General features: G+C 44.5%; 6 protein-coding genes across 11 annotated transcripts; 3 read left to right on the top strand and 3 right to left on the bottom strand.

Moving 5' to 3' along the window:
* The first annotated feature begins 331 nt into the window (after window positions 1–331).
* LOC108008755 (probable G-protein coupled receptor Mth-like 3) lies at window positions 332–2,903 on the top strand. The gene is made up of 8 exons (XM_036813719.3): window positions 332–372; window positions 442–1,079; window positions 1,139–1,289; window positions 1,353–1,538; window positions 1,611–1,859; window positions 1,926–2,073; window positions 2,138–2,332; window positions 2,625–2,903. Exons 2-8 carry the CDS (start codon window positions 573–575, stop codon window positions 2,716–2,718), a joined length of 1,530 nt encoding a protein of 509 aa, XP_036669614.2. The 5' UTR covers window positions 332–372; window positions 442–572; the 3' UTR covers window positions 2,719–2,903.
* Window positions 2,904–3,748: 845 nt separating this feature from the next.
* On the top strand, window positions 3,749–19,060 carry EDTP (Egg-derived tyrosine phosphatase). Of its 2 annotated transcripts, none has more exons than XM_017073437.4 (6): window positions 3,749–4,387; window positions 16,250–17,115; window positions 17,179–17,817; window positions 17,877–18,020; window positions 18,074–18,430; window positions 18,502–19,060. In XM_017073437.4, exons 1-6 carry the CDS (start codon window positions 4,271–4,273, stop codon window positions 18,635–18,637), a joined length of 2,259 nt encoding a protein of 752 aa, XP_016928926.2. In that variant the 5' UTR covers window positions 3,749–4,270; the 3' UTR covers window positions 18,638–19,060. The 2 variants fall into 2 exon arrangements, with proteins under 2 accessions (XP_016928926.2, XP_036669689.2); XM_036813794.3 differs by lacking the exon at window positions 3,749–4,387 and adding an exon at window positions 15,230–15,415.
* LOC108009259 (glucose-induced degradation protein 8 homolog) lies at window positions 6,922–9,467 on the bottom strand. Of its 5 annotated transcripts, XM_070994693.1 has the most exons (5): window positions 9,061–9,467; window positions 8,715–9,005; window positions 8,582–8,643; window positions 7,767–7,947; window positions 6,922–7,713 (listed from the first exon to the last, which is right to left on the bottom strand). In XM_070994693.1, exons 4-5 carry the CDS (start codon window positions 7,867–7,869, stop codon window positions 7,100–7,102), a joined length of 717 nt encoding a protein of 238 aa, XP_070850794.1. In that variant the 5' UTR covers window positions 7,870–7,947; window positions 8,582–8,643; window positions 8,715–9,005; window positions 9,061–9,467; the 3' UTR covers window positions 6,922–7,099. The 5 variants fall into 5 exon arrangements, with proteins under 5 accessions (XP_070850794.1, XP_016928934.1, XP_016928931.1 ...); XM_017073445.4 differs by lacking the exon at window positions 9,061–9,467 and having other exon boundaries at window positions 7,767–7,896; window positions 8,582–8,640; window positions 8,715–9,035; XM_017073442.4 differs by lacking the exon at window positions 9,061–9,467 and having other exon boundaries at window positions 7,767–7,896; window positions 8,715–9,034.
* On the bottom strand, window positions 19,007–20,274 carry Lhr (Lethal hybrid rescue). The gene is made up of 2 exons (XM_017073440.4): window positions 20,095–20,274; window positions 19,007–20,032 (listed from the first exon to the last, which is right to left on the bottom strand). Exon 2 carries the CDS (start codon window positions 20,023–20,025, stop codon window positions 19,066–19,068), a length of 960 nt encoding a protein of 319 aa, XP_016928929.2. The 5' UTR covers window positions 20,026–20,032; window positions 20,095–20,274; the 3' UTR covers window positions 19,007–19,065.
* A 51-nt stretch (window positions 20,275–20,325) lies between these two features.
* Window positions 20,326–21,949, top strand: Bap55 (Brahma associated protein 55kD). The gene is made up of 3 exons (XM_017073438.4): window positions 20,326–20,652; window positions 20,721–21,563; window positions 21,629–21,949. Exons 1-3 carry the CDS (start codon window positions 20,454–20,456, stop codon window positions 21,862–21,864), a joined length of 1,278 nt encoding a protein of 425 aa, XP_016928927.1. The 5' UTR covers window positions 20,326–20,453; the 3' UTR covers window positions 21,865–21,949.
* On the bottom strand, window positions 21,916–23,352 carry Mtap (Methylthioadenosine phosphorylase). Its single transcript, XM_017073439.4, is given in 3 exon segments — window positions 21,916–22,278; window positions 22,336–23,115; window positions 23,190–23,352. Coding segments are annotated over 3 exon segments (1,089 nt in total). The 5' UTR covers window positions 23,241–23,352; the 3' UTR covers window positions 21,916–22,020.
* Window positions 23,353–23,384: the final 32 nt, after the last annotated feature.

Here is a 23,384-nt window from a genome sequence, read left to right as displayed (position 1 = left end):
ACTGAACATTTTGAAAAGAGTACTGTGACTAACTTTTACATGTAAAAAATGCCACTATTTTTACTCTTGTCCACGAGGGCTGTATAAATTACTCGACTTGAAGAGAAAATATCAGTCTATTTACTCTTGCCGGCAAAGTATCTACAAATTATCCAAATTGAAAAAAGAAATACCAAAATATCTTAGTAGCTCATTTAAAATTAAAATCACCAATAATGAGTATGCAGGTCCCTGGTTTTTTGTGCGTTTCGTTACTTTTTTCATTGCGTAGTGAGTAATATTATTATCGCGGACTCTAAAACATTCTGTGAAGTTCATCAGTCACGACTGAACCCTTGTAAGACCCTCATAGTTAAAGCGGTTTTCATTTCTGTAAGTTTTTTTTTGGTGCGATCCATTAAAGTTCTGTGTGTGTATTCCAAATAAATCAAATTTTTTAAGGTTTTAAGGCGCAGGTACAGTCGATCGGGAAGCCTTTTGAGAATTAGCGTATCTGTAGGATTCTGTACAATAGAATTTTACCCTCGCAGACGCTTATAAGTGTGTCGGCAAAATAAAGAAAATTTTTGAAAATGCGGCCAATTTTGGGATTGTTTGCCGCTGTAACTTTGCTGTTGACGATTAAAACAACAAGAGCCGAGATAAATAATTGCGACTTTTACGACACTGTGGATATTTCAAGAGGTCAAAAGTATCCGAACGGTTCGTACTTATATGACAACTTACTGATTCCCGCCAATTTGGTGGGCGAATATGACTTCGAGATTTTGCCCGATGGAACAAAAAAATACGGTTCGAGGCACATGAGAGGATGTGCCTGCAAACTAAGGCCCTGCATTAGATTTTGCTGCCCTCACAACCACAAAATGAAGAGCAGCAAATGCGTTGGTGAAATGTCAACAGACGAACTGGAGAGCCACAATCGCTACGTGAACGTGACCCTCAACAACGGAACGGTGGCCAAAAGACACTTTAAGGAGGATCTAGTCGTCCAGTCGGATCTGCCCTTGCCCTGTGGTGACGAAAGTATGCATCACGCAGATCACACAAAGCCTGACCACGGCTTCACACTGTTCGAGGTTCCTTTTGCTGGTATATCTACCAAATGCCGAGTTTAATCGCTTTTGATCTTCCCTAGAACGGAACCTTTTTTCGGGCTTATGACAAGACGTACTTGAATAAGACGCAATACTGCGTGCAACACATTGAATTTGAAGGTGATAGTATTCGCATTGCTCCCCACTTTTGCCATCTTGATACTGAACCCTCCAAAACCGGGCAGACCGTCGGTAGGTTGTAATTTTTATTTTATGTTGACTGTTTTTGACATCCATCTCCTTTCCTTCCCACAGTGATGATAATATCATTGATATGTATGGTTCTTACGATCAGCGTGTACCTCTACATGAAGAAGCTACGGAATTTGCACGGAAAGTGCTTTATGTGCTACATGGTCGCCCTGTTCATGGTTTACCTACTCCTGCTCCTCAACTTGTGGCACGTGTTTAAACTACCCTCGACCATATGCACCACATCAGGTTAGCTTATAGCGATTACGCGGCCATGAAGCAGTTAAATAGTAACACCACCTTTTGTTATATCATCTGTAGCATTTCTGGGCTACTTTTTCGTAATGGCTACGTTCCTTTGGCTTTCTGTCATCAGTTTTCATCTCTGGATGACGCTTGCCAGCCCCCCCTGGATGGAGCGTTTCGTGCCGGAGCACCGTTTTCTGGCCTACAACAGATACGCATGGGGCTTGGCTCTAGCTCTGACCGGTGCCACCTTCCTGGCTGATAATGTCATAGAGAACAAGGATTGGGCTCCTCGCATCGCCACCACACAATGTTGGATCTATAGTGGGTTTCAATATCATTTGCAGTTACCTTGATGGGGATTTATGCATCTTCTCTCTTCACCCACAGCTGCAGACAATGTTGCCTTACTCTACTTCTACGGACCAATGGTGTTGCTGATTGTGTTCAACACAGCCATGTTCATCCTGACGGCTCTAAGTATAATGGGAGTAAAGAAGAATGTCAGGAAGAATAAGGTCAACTCGGACAAACAGATGTGAGTCCGATGATATATAAAAGGATTTTTAAAGTATCTTCTGTGATCTATTATACCATTTCAGTTACACTCTTTATCTGCGGCTTTTCATTCTCATGGGTTTGACGTGGATCTTCGAGATAATCAGCTATTCTGTGCGAAAAAATACGGTTTGGGCTAATAGGTTTCAGGTGGCTGACTATTTAAACTGGTCCCAGGGTATCATTATATTTGTGCTGTTCATTTTGAAGCCTAGCACTCTAAAACTCTTAAAGAACATGTAAGTATTCTATGGTTTCGTAGAACAACCAGGTCCTCAGCATTTAGGGTGCGAATAAGGATGGCCGTGACATCGAAGAACAAATCTCGGTTAGGAATTCAAATTTAGACCAATAAATCCGAAATGTCTAAAAAAATTTGCTTCGATGTTAATTTGGTGTTGGAGACCCTCATTTTACTACTACTAAAACACAGCTCGATGATTCATGGTTTGTCTCAGTCTTTACTTAGCTATAATTTTAGTTTACATTTTAAAAAGTCCTTCTTTTCATGTTGTACTTATTTCTTTTTAGAATTTATCCAAACAACACGATCAATGCGCACAATACGAGATCGAATGAATGTCGAAGTGCGACTTCCGGAAGTGAGGATCAGAACGGAGCTTAGATCAATTTGAGGCTGTAAACAAGGAATCTCGCCACTCTTTAACTGGACGAATCTCTTATGTTTCGAGCGATGAATCAGTATTTCATTCTGCTTAATCAGTTGTTTGTCAACGTTTTAAAATGGGAAAATCAGAGTGACAACACTTTATTTGTAATCAAAACGACAAGTTGTATGACACAACACCATAAAAATAAAAAGACCCTAGCCAGTAACATTTTTAATTTGAAAATACCTTCTATTGAAGCACAAAAGTAGTGAAATAAGCATTTTTGAGATAAGTATGAAGAATCTATAGAACTACAGTCAATTGCCTAGACTATCCATTACTCTAATAATCAATTTGAAAATAAATATGCCATATAGCAACTGGTGCGATTCTATTGACTCGATAACTGGCGGTAATTGACCATGCAAAGCCTTCTCTAACCTTTATATGTATCATCGGTAAATTGGGGTGTCAGAAAAGTCCCACAACTGAGAAGAGCGTTTATGGAACGTATTCTCGTCCGCATGTCAAACTTAAAGTATACTTTAAAGATTAATCTCAAAATTTCCGAAATGGTTTGAGTTCCAGCTAGCGCTTATCGGAGCTCTGCACCAAGGGTTGGGACTGCAATACCAATCGGTAGTCATCAGGAATATCCGATATAACTAGTATTAAAAAACAAAAACAAAAATACCAAAAATATTTCAGAGACGGGCACTAGAGGTGTCAAAACATCGATGTATTGAGAAATCATTTGAAATTTGCAACTCTTTAATGAATATTATGTAGCCCTGAAAAGGGTCGATTTGGTAAAGAGGCAAACTTTAAAAATTTCTCCTGGCTAAACTAAGCGCGTCCCCAAAATAATTTGTACACCAAAATTCTTGATTCATCGCCTACGGATTTTTGTTAATTAGTCGGATCGTTCCGGCACAGAAACATCGATGGTTGAAAAAAAAACATCGATGATTTAGAAAATTTCAAAAACATCGATGCATCGATGTTTTCATCGATGTTTTGACACCTCTAATACATATGTACGAAAATAATATTTATGTACGAAATCCGAACGAAACGGTTATCAAGCGCGCTACTCCGAGTAATTCCGGAACCGAAATATATTTGTGATCAAAAAATCGGATTATATTATCGCTGTTTGCCGTTTGAGGCTCTCTTCCGTTGCGAATGATACTAAAAAGCACACGTTGTTACAAACGGAACTACGGGCGCGACAGCAACAACAATAGGAATCGAGTGGCGGAGGGACAACAACAAATTGTATTGCGTTTGCGGCCGCGAATTTTTGATGACGTCGCCGTCTTCTAGGGCGTAAAAAGCGTAAAAAGCAAAGCAAAGCAAACAATCGCGAAAAGCAAAGCGAAACGTGTAAACGGCGTAGAAGCGATAAAAGCGACTCAAATACGCAGCAGATAAAATACAATAAGAGAAAAAGTCACGAGAACTACTGTTCAAATTCGGCATCGTTTTGCGAGTGTAGCAGCGGGTGTGTGTGCGTGTGATTGGGAGAATAAAAAGGAATCGAACGGTAAATGCAGCGCCGCAGAAATGTCCAGCCTGACGCTAAACAACATGGTCAACGTAACGCAGCAGGACCTACACGATCTATTGGAAACTTTCGAAAAAAAGTCCTTCGAGGCGGCGGCCTTTGAGGAAGGAACGGCGGTAAGTTAAGCAATTGCGCTTCCGTGTGGGTGTGACATACATTTAGGCGCACGTGCACGTGCTGTCGCCGCAAAAACATACGAACTCACGCACACACACAGGCTGGCGGAAAGCTTGGCGTGCTAGTGTGCGTGGCGCCTACGTCGAGGACACGTCATAATGTCCTGTCCTCCCATTGCTCTTATTCTTCTTTCTTTTCCTTTCTCTCCTCCTCTTCCTCTCGTCTTCTTTTTGCCGCGCCCCAAAATACTCAGCCACTCAAAATGGCCGCCATTAAGCTTCCTGCGGGGAAAATCGCATTTTCATGGAAATCAATAGGCGCTCAAACATGTCATTTGCTTAATGGTCTGCACTCGTGCAGGAGCAGGATTTGCTTTTCATTTGGCAGTCAAGACCATTCGCAGGCCTCTATAAAAGATCACAACCCCTTATTTATCTCAGCTATAGAAGGCTACTTGAAACTGAAACTGATCAGTTTCCATTTGAATTTCACATTATTTTACGGTTGTTTGTGAGACACTTGTCTAATTTTTGAATGTCTAAGTTAAAGACTTTTTATATTTTGTAATCCAACTTGGTATCCCTAACTAATTTATGGATCGAAAAAATAAATGATTTAAAAAGGTGTTTTTGAATAGTTTCACTATAGAGCAATGTCTAATTTCATTAACAAACAATTTATTTTTTTAAAGCTTCAACAAAAATCATATTTATCTATTTAATTCATTGTTTATTAAGTTTCTTGATCAACTTAACGAACAATACACTCTCTATAGTTAAAATGTAAAATTCTGGAAACATTCTTGTCAAGTTAGGACTCAAAACCAAGCAAGTCGCATTATTTCTGGTTACTAAATCAGCCTTTAATTAAATTAAGAAATCCCAACCAAGCAGGTTTTCCGAAACCGGAAAACTTTCCTTTATGGCTTTTGTTCTCGAATTGTTGCTGAAAGTCAATAGCTAAGCGGTAATTAAAAGCCTAATGGCTTTTTTAAGGCCTGCTCCCGATTCACGCATTATTGTGCATTATTTTCCCGGCACGCACTAGTGTTTAGCTTTGCCTCTAGCTTTTCAGCACATCCTATCCTGCCCCTCCCCACCCTACTTTACCCCCTTGAATGTCACGCACGCCTCTTAATAGTCTAGTATGTAATTCCGTGTTATCGCCCGCTTAACCGGCAATAACACAGAATAACAATTGCGACGGCAACTTGGCAACAGCGGACTGGAATCGGAATCGGAATGGCTGTTCCGCTGCTCATTTGCATGCCAGTGAATATGGTGAATATCTAAGCCAAAAGCCAGGCACCTGGAAACAGAGCGGGGAAAGCCAAGTGAAAACTTGGCACGTAACTCACGTTTCCGCGACGATCTTGCATGGTGTTTGTTCAGTTGCAATCGGCACATATAGTTGATACACCTTTACCAAAGGGTTAATACTTTGTTGCAGTAGTTCAACGGTTGCGAAAGTGTGTTTTTATCTCACAATAGCAGCAGTCTTATCGCCCAGTTCGCTCCAAACAACCGGGCGCCAACCTTCGATTTGATTTTCCTTATCTGCCAGCGATTTGAAGGCACAAACAAAAAGCTACTGCCCCTTGATACAAAGCATTGCATTTTCGCTGGGGTACAAAGGGTGAATTATGTGTGCAGTTGTCTGTCTCCCTCAGTTTATTTCCCCGTCCTCCCAGGGTTCAGGGTTAGGTTTAGCCACACCGATTAGATTAGGCGCCCAGCCAAAGGCACAATATTTAAGCCAATGACGTAGGACGGCGATAACTTTTAAAGCTCCCAGGAGTATGAGAGGTCGTTTCGAAACGTGTGCAAAAATTTATTTTTCCAGCTAAAAGTATTCTATAAAATGCAAAGGCCTTATGACACTTGCGGGTTTTTGACTATCTGACTAAATGTTTTTAAAAAGACATGACAAACCTTGAAAAAGGTAAAGAGGCATCTCTTAAAAATAAATATATTTGGAAAAAAATTAAGCAAGTGTTATAATACAGAAAGAATCAAAACCTTGAAGAATTGTACATACTATTTGGTACCTAACACAAACTATATTTATTGTAACTGATTTATACGAATATAAAAAGTATTCAACATTACCCTACAAAGTCTTTTGTTAGTCATACGTTTTTATTTAAATGGATTTTGTATGCCTTAAATACTCAAGTACTTCAGAAATGACTGAATCTTTCAAATATTTCAGGTAATGTTTGGGGTATTTAAAATGGTATAGGAAAATGCTATACCCAACTTTTGCATTTTAAATAAATTTTTATATTAATTTCCCAAACCTTTTGTAAACTCTCCCTTAAATGAATTGAAAATAATTCCAAATCCAAAGTGCCATACTTGTTGTGCTCGTTCTCTTATCGGTACAAACAAAAACAAACCATTATAAATAGCTCGACTGGCACGTGACACAAAAATATGCGCTTTAGATTACCAAGGGAACTGGCCTTATCAAGAGCATTTTTGAACGGTTTCCCAACCACAACCCAAATAAAACACGAAAGCAAAGTGGCAACTTACATCAAGATATGGAAATATTTAATATTCAACATCCATTCAAAAAAAATGACATTTATATTTGTAGGTTCAAAAAAAATACTTTTATGTGTGTAGATTTGCTAAAAAAAAATACATTTATATAGTCTCGCAGTAGACGCCGACCGATCGTTGGACAATTATTGTTTGCTTATCGCCTTAGAAGCCCTGGAAGCTCCGGCGAAACTCCTCCTCGAAATCGCCGTGGCCGAGATCGATCTTGTGGAAGTCGGTACAGCCCTCGCGATCCAGCTTGGCCTGGGCCCAAAGGATCAGCTTGATGAGGAACATCATCCTCGGCTCCATGGGCTCGTCCTTGTCCTTACCGTCCTCCATCTCCTGGCAGCGCAACATGGCTGCGTTAATTTCACCAGCGACCTTCTGACGATAGGAATAGTACATCAACTCCCCGTAGGGACTGTATTCGGGGCGATCGAAGGCCAGGAGTCCCATGGTGCGTTCCACCTCGTGGAAGTGTCTTGGGTCGACCTTCGAGAATCCCGCAGCCTTGCTTTGGGCGAACTTTAGGGCCTTCTCCATCTTCTGATCCCTGATCATCTCGATCAGTCGCAACTGTTGCATGTGGAAAAACACATAGTTGTCGGTCTCGAAGAGCCGCGGATAGATCCGCGTGGCCAGGTCCATGGCGTACTTGACCTGACCCACTCTCACCGCATCCTGGATCCTCAGTCGGTCCCCAATGGTGTTCATGTGGGGTCCCGGTGCCACGGACGCCTCGGTCATGAACCGCTTGGCGGCCTCTTGATAGCCCTCTAAATCAGGAGTTAATATTAGTGCAGAAGAGAGCTGATTGGGTGGACCTCACCTGTCACCAGGTAGTTCATCACCAGGCGGTTCAGATCCGCCTGCCGGCACTGGAAGCTCATCATCCGGTGCGGCCACGAAGTCGATGGCTTATACTCGGCCATTCTGAATTGATCTAGTTTGATTAGGTACTGCAAATCGACGATGGTTTTGTTATAGTATATTGTTTATAGTAAGCTTTCCTAAAAATGCAAAAAAAAGTATTTGGGGATAAACTAATTACGTGATTTGAAAGTTTCAAAGTTTCTTAAAGAAAAGTTTGTATTTGTGATGCAATTTTTGGTATCATAGATCATTTTTGTTTTTTATCTCCCTCCTAATTATCTGTAAAATCATGTTTTAAAATAAGCAGCTTTCGAATGTAGTTATGTCTCATCTCATTTCTTTCGGTCTCCCGCTTGTGAGAGCTCTGCTCATCGCAAATGGGTCTACCGATTCAAATCTATCAACAATGTGCTGATCATTATATCACTTTTGTTTTCAGCTCGGTGTATATAATTTGTGCGCATTTGTTGTATTTATCGCAGGGTGATTTATTTTCATGACATGGCATTGAAAACTGTTGCAGATGCACAGTGCACTGGTGTGTGTACTGGGCATTTGCATTTGTATTTAGTATCTGTGTGGGTGGGTGGGCCATCTGTCTGCTCGTGTGGGCGCCAAAAAGTGGATCCCCAGCCAAGCGAAAATGCCAAAAATAGCAGGAAGGCTTTTTCATTATAAATATCTCACTTTCGTAAACATTTTGGCAGAGCATCTTGTGTGTTTGCCGCTTTTGTTTTTATATTTATTTGCACAGTATGTGAAAAAACCCACCTGTTGTTGTTTTTGTTGCTGCTGTCGTTGTCAATTGAAGATATTTGCAAAAATTTCACCTGCTAAAAATAAGGGAAAAGAAAAAGAGGTGGGTTAAACTACGTTGCAGCACAAGGGGATCTGGAAAACCTACTATTTTTTGAGTCGTGTTGGGGTATTGCAAGCTGATTCCTGGTGCTTTTGGCTTTGGCTTTATCCAACCAATTGGACCAAAAATCAGCCGCGGAGCGAGCGCTGCCTTCGGCGCCTGCTGGAACACTATTCTGGGCCCAGGAGCTGCAGGACCTGGACGCCAGCTACTCCTCCGCATTAATGTGTATCCGTATCCCGCTTGGCCCTTTCCAGTCTGCAGCTCGTCTTCCAGTCCCCGAGATTGCACTCGTTTTTGGGGGTTGCAACCCGTTCCAGGAACAGTGGAGCCGCTCTATAACATACCAAGGGGCAATAGGTATATTATGTACAGCACATGACCTTCTCACCTTTCCTGGTCGCCTGTTTTTGTTGGCAGCAGTCTGTGCCGTGGCCACGCCCCCACCAGTGCCCGCTTTCCACCGCCGCCCCCCGGAAAACGGATGCAGCTGCGCTGCAAGCCGAGCGGCGTCATTTGTGTGGGCGCTTTGGAAAACGCGGCACAGGCGCGCAGGAATCCCCGGAAGGGCGGAAGTGCGACGCCTTCCAGCGCAACAATTGCAACCAGAATGCGGTACAGTGGGACAAAACCACGAGGAATTGAATACATTTAAAGGGTAGTATTATAAATAAATCATTTTCGATCAGGAGTTTTGAGAAGATACTTTTTAGAAGTAGTATAATTTCGGTTTAAAAAACATGGAACTTTTTAAAGTTGCTAACATTTTGAATATCTACATTATTCACCTTGAGTTTTATTATAATCTGTAGAGTTCTAAAAATATATAATGACTTCATATTAGTTGACAAGGTTCTTGAGTTTGCTTTGATTGATTTTTAATGTATGTACATATTATGGTATCATGTCAAGCATGCCAAAAACCATTATCCGATGACCTCAGTGTAGAAAGCTTTGAAAATAGATTTGCCATGATAGCAGGGTCAATTTGTATTGTTTTTGTGTATATTAAATGAGGCAAAATATAAAAATAGATCGCTCAAATATCAATAAACAATTACACTTAAATATTCCATGAGATCAATATATTTAAAAATCTATTACTATGATTTTGTTTTTGAATTGAATTAAACCATGCAGTCCATTTCTTTTTATCAGTTAATGGTAAGAAATAATAATACTAACAAGAAATTTGAATGTAACTAAAGCTTCTTCGAATCTTTCCCACTGTGCTGTGGCGACTTTGGAAGCCTGCACCCTTTTATGGTGGCCTGTTGCACGTTGAACTTTGCGCCCACGCGTTTGGTGGCGCCTCCCCGCGCCGCCCCCATTTCCCTGGGGGTGTGTGTGCGATGGCCAGCTGTTGCTGCAAGGTGCGTGGGTCGCACCACAGACACTTGTGCCAGGAACGCAGGACTGGAAGCAGGGCTTTATTACGGATGTGGCTGTGGATGAAGGGCGCGAGGGTTGGGGGCCCGGAGGGGAAGTGCATCAGCACATCCGAAGTAATAGAAGAGCAGCTGCGCTTCCAGCTCTTATCGGGGATGCAGCAGCTTTCCGGGCGCATGTCCGGAAAAGAGAGAGTCGCCGGCGAGTTCGATTTGATTAAGGGCCACTCCGATAAAAAGGGGTTCCAATGTTTCCAGTTTTGTATGGATGTTGCACCACTCGAACTGCAGTGGTGTGAAACACCCTGCTGCTGGGAAACTTCTTGCGCATTCCGGACTAACTGCCTAGCATCCGGGGCCACCATGCCAGCATGATTAGAAGAAGGGCACGGGCACAGCCACATCGCAACTCAAATCTCACAGCTACTCCTCCGATTTTCCACCAATGTGTGGTTTTCGGATGCTGCGGATTTGAGCCACCAACTTGGCATTCATGGGCGCCTGCTCGCTGACAGATAAAATCGATAATGTGCGAACTGGCAATGCCGCCTTAGTCAACTATTTGCAGGGAGTTTTCGGGTTCGTCGGTATCGGTATCTCTGGGGTGGGGATCGGCATTTGTTTGGTCTCATGCCCCGGGCAAAAAACGAGGGAAATATTAAGTTGTGTGTTTGAATGCAAAGAGACCACCAGGACCGCAGAAATGTTGTTCTGCTCGAAAATATATTTATATTATTGTATAGTATTCATTGATTGTAATTTGTGGACTTGTTGTATTGAGGCACTGATAAAAAATTATAGGGATTATGTTGTTATTATAATGCGTTTTTTGATGATTACATCAGTTTGAGTAACTCTAGATTTTTAGAGCTGTTGTAGTAGGAAATTCTATCTCAAAAACTCATATCCCTTCTCTGCTATCCCATGCTGATTTGGCCAAACTGAATCGATTATTCGAATGACCTTCTTTTCACATTACACTGAACTGTCTGATGGGAAATCAGAAAGCGAGAAAAGCGATCGGCGCCTTGAGGAAATCAATTCTGGATGTGGGAACGACGATGTGCGTGTGTGTGGGCGAGGGAAATCTCTTCCTGACTGTCTGGCGAATAAATTAAGCAAATGATGAATAGATTTCTGAAGTACCCCCTCATATGTATATTTCATTGTTCGTAACGCCCACTTGGCTGGATGTCACTTATTGCGCTCAATTATTGCCATTGCGATGTGTTTGATGTGCTTTATGCGGGGGAAGTAAGCAAAAATCTTTAGGCTCTTCGACACGGCGAAAAACTTCCGGCTCAAACGTGTTTTTTAGACCCCTGGCTCCATCTGCACACGACATATCACCCACAAAGCGGTTTCAATGTCTTTCGAAAGTTGTTCCACACTATCTCGAGTGGTATTTATGCACTCTAGAGGAATAAAGCAAATCAACTGCACCGACAATTTGCATATTAAAACCTCATTAATATCTCCTATTGATGTGGATGATATTGCATAAATTAAGAGAAATGCTGGTGGGTATCGCAAAGATTAGCTGAAATAATGGGGAAGGAAGAAAAGATGAAAAATAGGTTTTTATGAAAAATAAACAAAAGAAAGAGACGAGTTTTATAAATCTTCTTTCCTAACCTAAAAATACGGATTATAGCTCTGGATCTTAATATCTGAAAGTATTTCTCAAAGTCTTTTAGACGCGATAAGCCTTAACTCAAGGAATCAAAGAAAACTTTGATCGGTGATGGAAAACAAAGCTTTATTAGTTATATGACAGGAAGTATACATATTTTCTAATGGTAAACAAAAAATGGAACTCCTGGAATATTAAAAAATCTCCGCAGAACTGTACTGCCTTCGTATCCATCGCCTTGATTTGGAACCTGATCCCAGTCCCGATTCAGAGTTTGAAGCGTGGGCGCAACTTGTTTTCATATCTGGGGGTCTTTGAACGCCGACGAAAACAACAGCAAAGCGGCTCTGGAACAACACGCTGCACATTTTAAAGCGCAAGCATAAATCATGTAAACAAGAACAACGAGAATTAAATGCGGAACACCCCGTCATTTGGGTGTGGTCAGTGGCCCCAGTTTTGAGCCTTAGTTCGAGCACTGAATAATTCATTTTCATTCAAGAAAAGCCATTTCCCTGTCGCCGGCGGTTTGATGAATATGCAACGTGTGGGTTGCACAGGGGCCTCCTGCAGCTTTTCAGGTTGTTTATTAGCCGAAAAAAAGCCTGGAGTCGAAGCAGCAGCTCGAGCTAATACAGTCTAAATAATGTAAGACGAACATGTCTAGTCTCTCAAAACCACTATTAATAGTAGGCACAACAATGAATAAATCGAAATTACATAGATATGGACACTATATTGATGTAACTCTCTTTGAAGTTCAAGGTATTAGAGCTAGAGTATCTTCAAGTATACATACTATATATGTACTATACATACTATTGATACTTTGATTCTGTTGGTCTAAAATGAAAGAGTAAAGACCCTAAAAATATAGTACATATGTACCTGTGTATATGCATATATAGCTATACCTATATATATATCAACCTTCAAAAAAAAAGAGTTATGAGTATATATATATATAAAGCGTATAAATAGTATATTAATAGAATAGTACAGATTAAATTAAGGTTTCAGTTGGGTAATACATTAAACTAGGATTCAAATTGGATATATTTATAACAAGTTATCCCTGATGAATGGTAACACAGTAAACTGGGATACAAATTGGTTACTTTTGTAACAAGCTATCCCTGATGAATGGTGAGAATGAAACTCTCTATAAGTCGGCGCTAAAGAAGGCGGACTGTACTCAGTGGGCGACCTCTCCACTCCTTTCTTTTGCTGGTTCCCTGTGCTTGGTCGAGTTGGTTCGGTTCGGTTGGTGGTTTTCTCGGTTCGATTGCACGAGTACGATGCGATTATTTTCAGCTGTGCGGTTTCTTGTCGCTGTCGCCGTTGTGCTGTGTGTTTTGTGTTTTTGTTCAGTTTTTTCAGCCTTTCTGTTTTATTTTCCGTTTATTTCTTGTTATTATTTTCCTTCTTTTTTGTGAGAGAAGAAAAGTGTGTCGCACTTTGCAGCTTCTGCTGGATTTCTGGTGGCCCAGCATCGGCAGAGTCTTTAAAATCCGGGTTTGTGAGGCAAGCTCGGCTTGCGAGCCAGCCTTCGGTTAAATTTCACTATTTGGGTCAACGATGATGCAAAACGATAATGATAATGCTGATGATGATGGCCGCTTAATGATCACAACGCTCGCCAACTATTTCCACGCTGTAACTATTTCAGCGCGCGTCTGTTTGTTGTTTTTAAGTTTTACAGCGCCTTTGGAACAGGCGCTCAGTTTTTCAAGCAGCGCGGCTGCAGTTACAGTTGCAGTCGCTTACAAAGAAAACGCGGCAGCAACAACGAAACAACGGCAACAGAAGCAGTGAGCAAGCAGTTCGATGCACACGCAGCAACAACAACAGTAACCGCTTTGTGCTCTTTGTGCTTGTGCTTTGTAACGGCAGCGTCTCCAACTTGGAGCTCACTCACACTCGCGCAGCATCGATGGGTTTTTTTTTGTGTTTCGACTCCCCATCTCTCTCGCTCGGCTCCCACTCTCAGCTGGCAAGCAGTGTTGACAAGAGTAGCGTACAAAAAAGCTACAACTTTTTTAAAACTAGTTAACAATAGTGGTAGAAATAATAAACTTAAACAAGCTTTTAGCTTGTTTTTTTAAGGAAATGTTCAGTTTTAAAACCGCAGTTCTAGTCTTCATTGTAAGCTATCTTCCAAACTAAAATGTATCAAAACTAAAACATAAGGTTTATTTACACCTATAAAGTTTAAGTTTGATTTCTATTTTGGTCGCAAAAAAATATAATCTTATGCTCACCCCAAACTTGGTACATTTTGGTGTGCAAGAAACCTATCTAAAATCTTAGCAATTTTTGATTAGGAAACGTGCAAACGATCTTATTTTCCAAACCAAATTACTCATCCGTCATGTATGCCAGCTATACAATTTTTATAAAATCGGTTTCCCATTTACATCCTTGTCAACTTTTTGATTTCCTTGAAATAAATGTTTAAATAAACATATGTTTACTAAAAATGTATGCCACCTGCTTATACGCATTTATATATTCAAATATTCCCTTTGAATAGTCAACAGTTCGTATGAGTGACACACTTTGACGCCATGCCTTAGGAGTGTTACCTCTAAAATAGCGAATTTTAGTTTAATAAAATAGTCAAGTGGACAACACAGCTGGTCGAACACTCGATATAATTGAGAGCAATAGTCAAATATACAGTAAATAAAACAAAAAGAAAGATTGGCGACTATTGCGATTTTGTTTTGTTTTTTCAAAGAGAGCATAAACTTAACATTTTATATAATTTTAGATGGTTTGCTTATGCAATTTAAAGTGGGCACAAAATACAAACAAAAGCCATAAACAGTGGTTTGTTTTTGCGTCTTCCCGTCGGCATTTTGTTGGTAATTGTAATTGCGTTTTAGTTGTTTTGCTCGTTTGCTTCGCACTGTGCACTTGTGTGTGTTTAGTAGTTTTTCGCACGAACACACATACGGCCCACTAAGTTTTCATCGGGTTTGTTTTGCTCGCTGCTTCGCTTTTGTTGTTGCTGATTTTTGCGCAGCTTTGGTCTTTGTCTTTTTATAGTTTTCTTTTTTTCTATTTTGTTATTTGCACATTTCTCTTCGTGAGCTAAAAACCTGTTTCCTCAAGGTGTTTTTGCTTGTGCGATATGGACGTGGTTGTATTTTGTAGTTGTTATTATTTTTGTGCTCTTATCTGGTTGTAGTTGTTTGTCTGGGACAGCTGGCTGGGGGCCACGCCCACCATCCGCCGCCACCGCCCCCTTTGCTGGCCTCTTTTTATTTTTAGCCGTCTAAACAACAACCTTTAGATAATTTGTCGATTATCACACAAACAAAGAGGTTTTCATTTGTATACGATTTTGACAAATAATGTTTGATTAAAGTGATTAGTTGAAAGAGGAAAGGATAAGCTCAAAGACGTAGTGATCCAATAAATTATATTAAGTTTTATATATTATACACATATCTGTTCCAAAGTTATGTATACTTTATATACTTTAAAATAATTGAATAGGCTTGTAGGCTTAACGTAATTATCCAATGAAATGTAATCATTTTTCCAATATGTATCTCTGTATTGAACAATTATCTAGATGCCTAATTGGTATTGTAACTTGGCCATTACTTCCCCCTCGCTTATCTCGTTTAACCCTTGAGTTGATAGCCAGTCGAAGCCGTCCGATTCCAGATTCCAGTTCTCCTTCCCGGGAACGTTCAAGTTCCATTGAACTCGGGGTAAGAATGTCTATATACACACATTGAGAATGCATGAAAACCAGTTGCAGTCCGCGTTCTAATCTCGCTGCCCATTAAGACGCGACGCCGGCATCGCTGATTTATGCAAACATTTGACTTTACACACCGCCCCGTCAAATACTTTAAATGTAGAAGCCTGATCGAAGTCACTGGGTACTGGGTACAGCCAGTTTGGGGTCACTGGTAAGGGATCAGATCATAGATTTGGCAAACAGAACCCCTCGGTCCCCGTAATTAGTTAACCCTTGAATGACAGCCTAGAGTAGGAGGAAATAATGCAAAAATCTTGTGATTCAAATAAATTGGATCGGGGGACTAAAATCTAGAGGTTTCGCTTGCCGTTGGTCCCAATTACTCAGTCCAGTCGAGATAAACACTTCATTTAATTCTTTCTAAATATAGAAAATCATGAATTATTAAAAAAGCTGTTAGGGCTGAAGCATATCCCCGGTTTTACTTGACTAACAACTCAAAAGGCTAGCGTTGCTCATTATACGAAATCCTTACTTGAAAAACCAACACAATGATTAAGTGCATGAGTGTTTTGGAAACCACACCTACCTGAGTCTGAGATCTACCAAATTAAAGCCTTACTTTTTATAAATATAACTTAATGTACACTAAAAATCCCGATCCAAAGTCCAATAAATATTTGACTCCTAAAAAAAAAATTATATCAACTTTTTTTTTTTAATCCAGAAATTTGGAAATAAATGGAATATTTGTTCTTTTTCTTGTAATTTTACCAGCTTTGTTATTTCCAAAAACAAAAACTCCATATTAATGTCATCCCGACCTTTGCTCTTCTTCCAGGAGTTTGACATCTCCAAGAAATGCGAATACCTGTTTAAGCTCGACTACAGCCTCATCGAGCTGGATAACACGAACGGACTGCTCAGTCCGCGCTATCCTGGCCGAATACTCATCCCAGAATGCGAGCACGGGCACATGGCCAAGACGCTAGTGCCGGGGAACGGTCTGTTTGGGCCAGTTGGCGGTGGGTTACCAGGAGGAGGAGGTGGAGGAGGCTCCTCCGGAACCACCGCTACGGCAACGCCCCTGAACAGCAGTGCAGGAAGCACCGGAAGCGAGGGTGTAGGCATCCAGGCCTTTGTGACCTTTGCCAATCCCCTGCAGACGCAACAGCAGCAGCACCCCCTCCAGCAGCAATATCCCTCTCAGCAGCCACATCCCCTCCACCCGCAGTACCCCTCCCAGCAGCCACATCCTCTCCAGCAGCAGCAACAGCAGCCACCGCAACAGCAACCCCAGAACACGATTTACGAGGACCAGTACGATATCCAGCGGATGCGGGAACTGGTGACGATGGCCAAGTACGCGCGATGCCGGCAAAGATTCGCCGTGCCCGTGATCATGTACCGCGGGAAGTACATCTGCCGGTCGGCCACCCTGTCCGTGATGCCGGAGACCTACGGCCGGAAGGTGGTGGACTATGCCTACGACTGTCTGAGTGGCGGCAACTACACGGCGCCAAACGGAGAGGAGAACGACGCCGACTCCACGGACGAGTCTCTGATCACCCACATGCACGACCAGGCGCAGTCTCAGTTCAGCTACGACGAGGTCATCAAGAGTGACATCCAGCTACTCCACACGCTCAACGTGTCCACCATCGTGGACCTCATGGTCGAGAACCGAAAGATCAAATACTTTATGGCGTGAGTACATTTTGGGATAGTGAGTTCTAAGTACGACAGTAATCCCACGACTTCATCTTACAGCGTTTCCTCATCCGAAAAGGCAGATCCGAACAAGCACTACAAGAGCTTTAATCTTCTATCCCTCCCGTATCCCGGCTGTGAGTTCTTCAAAAAGTTCCGGGACAACAATTACATGGCGCGCAACCTGCACTACAACTGGAAGCAGTCGTTCAACGATGCGAATATCAACATTCCCAACATGGGACCCGCTGCGGATATCGATGTGGTGTGGCCGGAGTACCGGGACTGGGATCTGGTGGCCATCACCCAGAACTACCTGAGGGCCACCCTCAAGTACGTGCAGGAGGAGAGCTCCGGCCTGCTGATCCACTGCATCAGCGGTTGGGATCGCACTCCGCTGTTCGTCTCCCTGGTCAGGCTGTCGCTGTGGGCAGACGGACTCATCCATCAATCGCTGAACGCCATGCAAATGGCGTACTTCACACTGGCCTACGACTGGTACCTGTTTGGCCATCAACTGCCCGACCGCCTGAAACGGGGCGAGGACATCATGTTTTTCTGCTTCCATGTGCTCAAGTTCATCACGGACGAGGAGTACAGCATCGTGGAGCATCGGAAGCGCACCAAGACATCCAGCAGCAGCGGCAGCAGTGTCATAGTGATCAAATCCGACTGCTGCGACGATGAACCGCTCAAGGAGTGAGTATATCCGGCTATTGCATTTGAATGGGTGTTTTATGAGTTGATTTGCCTTGCAGAGACTACATCCTGGCCTTCGATCAAGATAGTAACGACAGCTACTCAAACTGTTCCAACTGTGATATGTCCATAACAGATAACTTCTATGCCACCACGCCAGCGCAAGTCAACCCGCTGACCAGCAGGTCGCCCAACCCGAAGAGGTAAAAGGACACTTGCTAAAAGAAGAACCTAGCTAAAGTTCAATCACTTCCAGATCCAGAACCAGCCCCATTTCAGTGCCCGGATCAAATGCGCGGCAGAGACAGGAGTCCACATCCTCGAATGGCAGCTGGCAGGTGGTCACCGACACGGGCTCCATTGACTCCATGATGAACGGCAGCTACATGATGCGGTTTGTGGCTCAACAGGCGGCCGACGTTGGCGGCTCTTCGAACATTCCTCTGTACAATGGCGGCAATGGCTACCACTGCAGCACCAACCCGGCATCGAGCGGCAGTGGGAGCGGAAGTGGGAGCAGCATCAGCAATGGCAGCTCAACGCACGGTTTTGCAAATGGTTCCTCCAAAGACCTGGGCGGCAGCACGATGGCCAGCAAGCAATGCATAAACTTGTGAGTTTAATGAATCCTTCCTAACCCTGGTCGATCCTAACTAATGTGACGAATTTATCCAACTTTTGCAGACGAAAGCAACGCCTGAACGCAGTGCGCGCCATCTTCATACAAGCCTACGGCAAGACGATTGGACTGAAATTCAAGGAGGGCTCCTCCATGAACCTGGCCACGTTTATTGGCAACCTGGCGGACCAACTGTTCTGAGGAAGCAGCAGCAGCAGCTTTGACCGATTGTTAGTTTTTGTCGCCCACATTGTTTGTTTCTTGTTAAGTGCTGCGCTTTCCACCAACGACTGTATTTCGTATAGACCTGTTGAATTGCGTTCTTTAGTGACTGTTGACGATTGTGTAATGATAACTGATAACTGATAAGCATCGAACGAACCCGGCGGCTCCCGGACAACGTGCATAGTACAACTCCTGTCGCCCTCCTGTTGTCCTGTCCTGGCTAACCCGCTCTCCAGTTCTCTAGACTGTCCCGCGCCCCGCTCCTTGTTTGTTTAGTTGTTAGTTCTTTGAGAATGCAAAGCAAGCGAATTAATAATGCGATTCGGATTATACAATAGCCTTAAGTTGTAATTTATAGTAATGTATTTTTTAATAAACTTATGTGCATTTGATACGAAACCAAGTCAAATTTTCGGCGTAGAACGATTGGATCGTCGGATGGAAGCTAGTGGCAGGTGGTCGTCAAGGTCCAGTCGCTTCACCCGAACGCGACACTTTTTAATGTAGTATTTAGCGCTTTTTAGTGGCACGAAGCGGGGTTTCCCGGGCGATTTGGCAGCCGCACTAGCAGCGTCATCCGTGGGCTCTGCCTTGATTGCGACGTCCTTTGATCCATTGCTGACACGCTGGCCACCGCGCACATTGCTAATCACCATATCCGACTTACTGGCATTTACGACCTTGGGAGTCGTGTGCGGCGTAATGCAGAATCCGTCCATCGCCAGGCGCATCAAAGTGTCGGCCGGGAGCTCCTTGACCCGAATTGCCTTGAGGAACTCGTCGTATTCGCTCTGGGCCGCCGCCTGCTCCTTGGGCCCCATGGTGTGCGTTGCCTTCTCCACGCGCTCCTGCTGCAGGATGAGGTCCAGAACCTCCACCTCCAAGCGCCGGCGTTCCAACACCGAAAGAGATTCTAGGAAGGGCAGCTGGCCGAGGAAGAAGTCCTGGCACTTGGTCCGCGGCAAAACCGGTTTTTTCGCCGCATGCATCCGACAGTGCACATCAACCACCACCCGCCACAAGGGATCGGGGATCTGACCTTTGGCCTTGGCCAGGGCGTCGGTGAGCGAGAACAAGTTCCTCCACCGACATTGTAGATCACTCACGGAGAACGGGGCTTTCAGCTCGACGCCCTCGTAGCTCTGATTGAAGGTCTTGGCCACCTGCCCCCATCCCCAGGAGTCGTAGTCCTCGTCCTTTTGGACCCCTTGCCATCTGAAGAGGAAGGGGTACTTGCATAGCAGCTCCATGAGCAGCAGATCGTTCAAAACGACCTGGCCCTTGGAGTTCGTGTTGGATATGTTGATCTCCATTTGGGGAATGTTGGTGTGGCTCCCCGTCTCCTCAGCGCTGTCGGTGCTCATGTTGAATCTTCAGGGTTATAAGGAATATCATTATTTTTAGATAGCTTTATGTTTTTCAGGGGTTCTCACGACGTAAGTAATGCTGTTCCTCTGATGTACAGTATAGTCTTTTTCTTGTCTCCCAATTCACCACATTGTCCGCAACAGAAGTGTATTTAAAAGATATAGTAGGCTTAATTAAATTTATTTACAATTTTTTTTTTTTGGACTGCAAGCCAAACTAGTAGAGATGACAGTTGTTTAAAAAATAGCAATCGATACTCGACAGAATGAAGCGATAGACAGCCGCGCTGAAGTTATCGATAGCTTATCGGCCATCACCAGCGTGGAAGAAGCGTCGTGAAAAAAGCCGCAAAATATACACAGAACAGACTTTTTCCGGAAAATCTCGTACAAATCGCGAGGAAAAGTATTTGTAACGCGCCAAGATGAGTGGCGGCACCATGCTGTATGGCGGCGACGAGATCGGCGCCCTGGTCTTCGACCCCGGACACCACTCCTTGCGAGTTGGCTACGCGCAGGAGGATTCGCCCAAGGCGGAGATTCCCTCGGTTGTGGGGATTGGAGCAGCTCCCGAGACCAACCTCGATCCAGAGACCAAGACGGACAATAATGCCACGCCAAACAGTGAGTTTCCACAGATTTCGGGCCCTTCAACCCTAAACCACCCCTAACCTTCCTCTAATCCCCATCAGACGCTGACCAGCGCAAGTTCTATGTGGACACCAACTACGTGAATGTGCCCCGCTCCCAGATGGAAGTGCAGACCTACATGAAGGACGGCATGATCGACAACTGGGACCTGTTCGAGAAGGTGATCGACTACGCCTACGCCAATGTCATCCAATCGGAGCCGGAATACCACCCCGTGCTCTTCTCCGAGGCCTCGTGGAACGTGCGCAACAACCGCGAGAAGCTGACCGAGCTCATGTTTGAGAAGTACAACGTACCGGCCTTCTTCCTGGTGAAAAACGCTGTCCTGGCCGCCTTCTCCAGCGGACGGGCGACCGCTTTGGTTGTGGACAGCGGAGCCACCCACACCTCGGCCGTTCCCGTCCATGAGGGCTATGTGCTGTCGCAGGCGGTGGTCAAGTCACCGCTGGGTGGCGACTTTCTTTCCCGGCAGTGCCGCCAGCACCTAGAGAAGCACGGCATCGATCTGTCGCCGGTGTACAAGATCGCCTCCAAGGATGTCGTTAAGGAGCGCGACAACGGACGCTTTACACTGCGCAAGCTGCCCGAAAACCTAACGCAGTCGTGGCAGAACTACATGCTGCAGCTGATGATGCAGGATTTCCAGATGAACGTGCTGCAAGTCCTGGAGAACCCCTTCGACGAAAGGGTGGCCGCCCAGATCCCGACCGTGCACTATGAGTTTCCCAACGGCTATCACCAGGACTTTGGCTCCGAGCGGTTCAAGATAGCAGAGAGTCTCTTCGACAACGCCATGCTGGGAGCTGGCCAACTGGCGTCCACCAGCGTGGGCATGTGCGATGCGGATGTGCGTCTGTCGCTCTTTGGCTCTGTTGTGGTTACTGGTAGGAATTTATTAGAGCTCTCTAAAGATTTTTTCCTCAACTATACACCCAATGTCTGTTCCTAGGTGGCAACACCCTTCTCCAAGGCTTCCCGGAGCGCCTGAATCGCGATCTGCAGCTGCGTGCTCCTTCCAACACGCGCCTGAAAATGATTTCCGCCAACGGCAGCGTGGAGCGAAGATTTGGAGCCTGGATTGGTGGCTCCATCCTGGCCAGTATAGGCACCTTCCAGCAGATGTGGATATCGTCGCAGGAGTACGAGGAGGCCGGCAAGAGCCAGGTGGAGCGCAAGTGTCCGTAAAGGCAGCGCAATCGAATTCCAATTTTAATTTAAATAAGACAAAACTCTATGTAATTATATAAATGTGAACTTTTAAGTGTCCCAATTTGCACGGTGTGTTTATGAATTAGTTTGCATTTGATTAAGGAAATATCTGTAGTTACATATGTATATCGTTTACTGCGACGCTGAGGCAGACGTCACAGTTTCACACTTGAATGGAGTTTTAACCACCGGCGGCTGCCTGGAATCCTCCGGGTCCAACTCGTACGTTATGGATATGGAGTGGACTTTGGGTCCACGCTTTTTGTGGAACTGTTGATAGAACGGTGGAACATATATCTTGCGGCGAATCAGCGTTTCTTCGGTTATATCGTGGCACAGTTTAATAAAACGTCACATGGCTCCAGACATGGTGTTGTCGCAAACGCATTGCTATAAAAAGTTCTCATCATGTACTGCATATTAAAATAAGTACCTCGCCTCACTTACCTTGGCATTTAGTATGTCCTCCGACCAGTCCTCCTTGGCAATCCTACCCACGGCATTCACAAGGATCTTCTTCACCTTGATGACGTTCTCGGCAAAAGTGCGGAGCACATCCTGAACGTTGACCCCCTCGCAGCCCATGCGCCAGCAGTCGTAGTCCGTGGCGATGGCCACCGATCCGTAGAGTAGTCCAGCCTCCTTGGCCAGCACCACCTCGGGGCACGTGGTCATGTTTATGAGGTCCCCTCCCCACTGGCGGAACATGTGGCTCTCGGAGCGGGAGGAAAAGCGTGGACCCTCAATTGTCACAATGGTGGCCTTCTGATGGGTGGGAATATCCAGCTCCTTGGCCGCCTCGAGCAGAATGTTGCGGGTGCGTTCGCTGAATGCCGGAAACATGGGCAGGTGGCAAACACCACGTGGACTTTGTGCCTTGCCGTCGTAGAAGGTCTGCAGGCGTTTGGTGGTCCTGTCGATGAAATCGTGTGGCACAACCAGGTTGCCCGGCTTGATTTCCTCGCGCAGGGAGCCACAGGCCGTGGACACAATCAGGTGGGTGCAGCCCACGTCGCGCAGAGCCCAGATGTTGGCGCGGTAGTTGACATTGGAGGGCATGATGTCGTGCTTGCGGCCATGTCTCGCGAGGAGCACGCACTGGACTCCGTTGATTTCGCCCTCGATCAGGGCATCAGACGGTTCTCCGTAGGGCGTCTCCACCACTCGCTCCTGGCGATGCTCCAGGATATCGGGGTCGTCGAGTCCCGATCCGCCAATGATCCCAATCTGTGGAATGGGTTTGTAAAATTTGGCATTGAAAAGTGTTTGCTCAATTTTGGAAAGCCGTGAACTAAACTCACCTTGATCGGAAGGGGATCCAGATTGGTGTCTTTACACTTAATCGTAATCATGGCTAGCGACGGAGTGGATTGTGCTTTTGCAGGCTGCTGTGGCGGCGGTCTGGCGGTCTGGAGCAGAGTAGAATGTTCCCGCTGATAGCGACTGATAACTGTGTGTCTACACGGTAGGGTGCACAAGCCGCAAAAGCTCGGGCA

The sequence above is a fragment of the Drosophila suzukii genome, chromosome 2R (genome assembly GCF_043229965.1).
Source record: "Drosophila suzukii chromosome 2R, CBGP_Dsuzu_IsoJpt1.0, whole genome shotgun sequence".
NCBI classification, from domain to species: Eukaryota; Metazoa; Arthropoda; class Insecta; order Diptera; family Drosophilidae; genus Drosophila; species Drosophila suzukii.
This window is presented reverse-complemented; position numbering and strand designations above follow the sequence as displayed.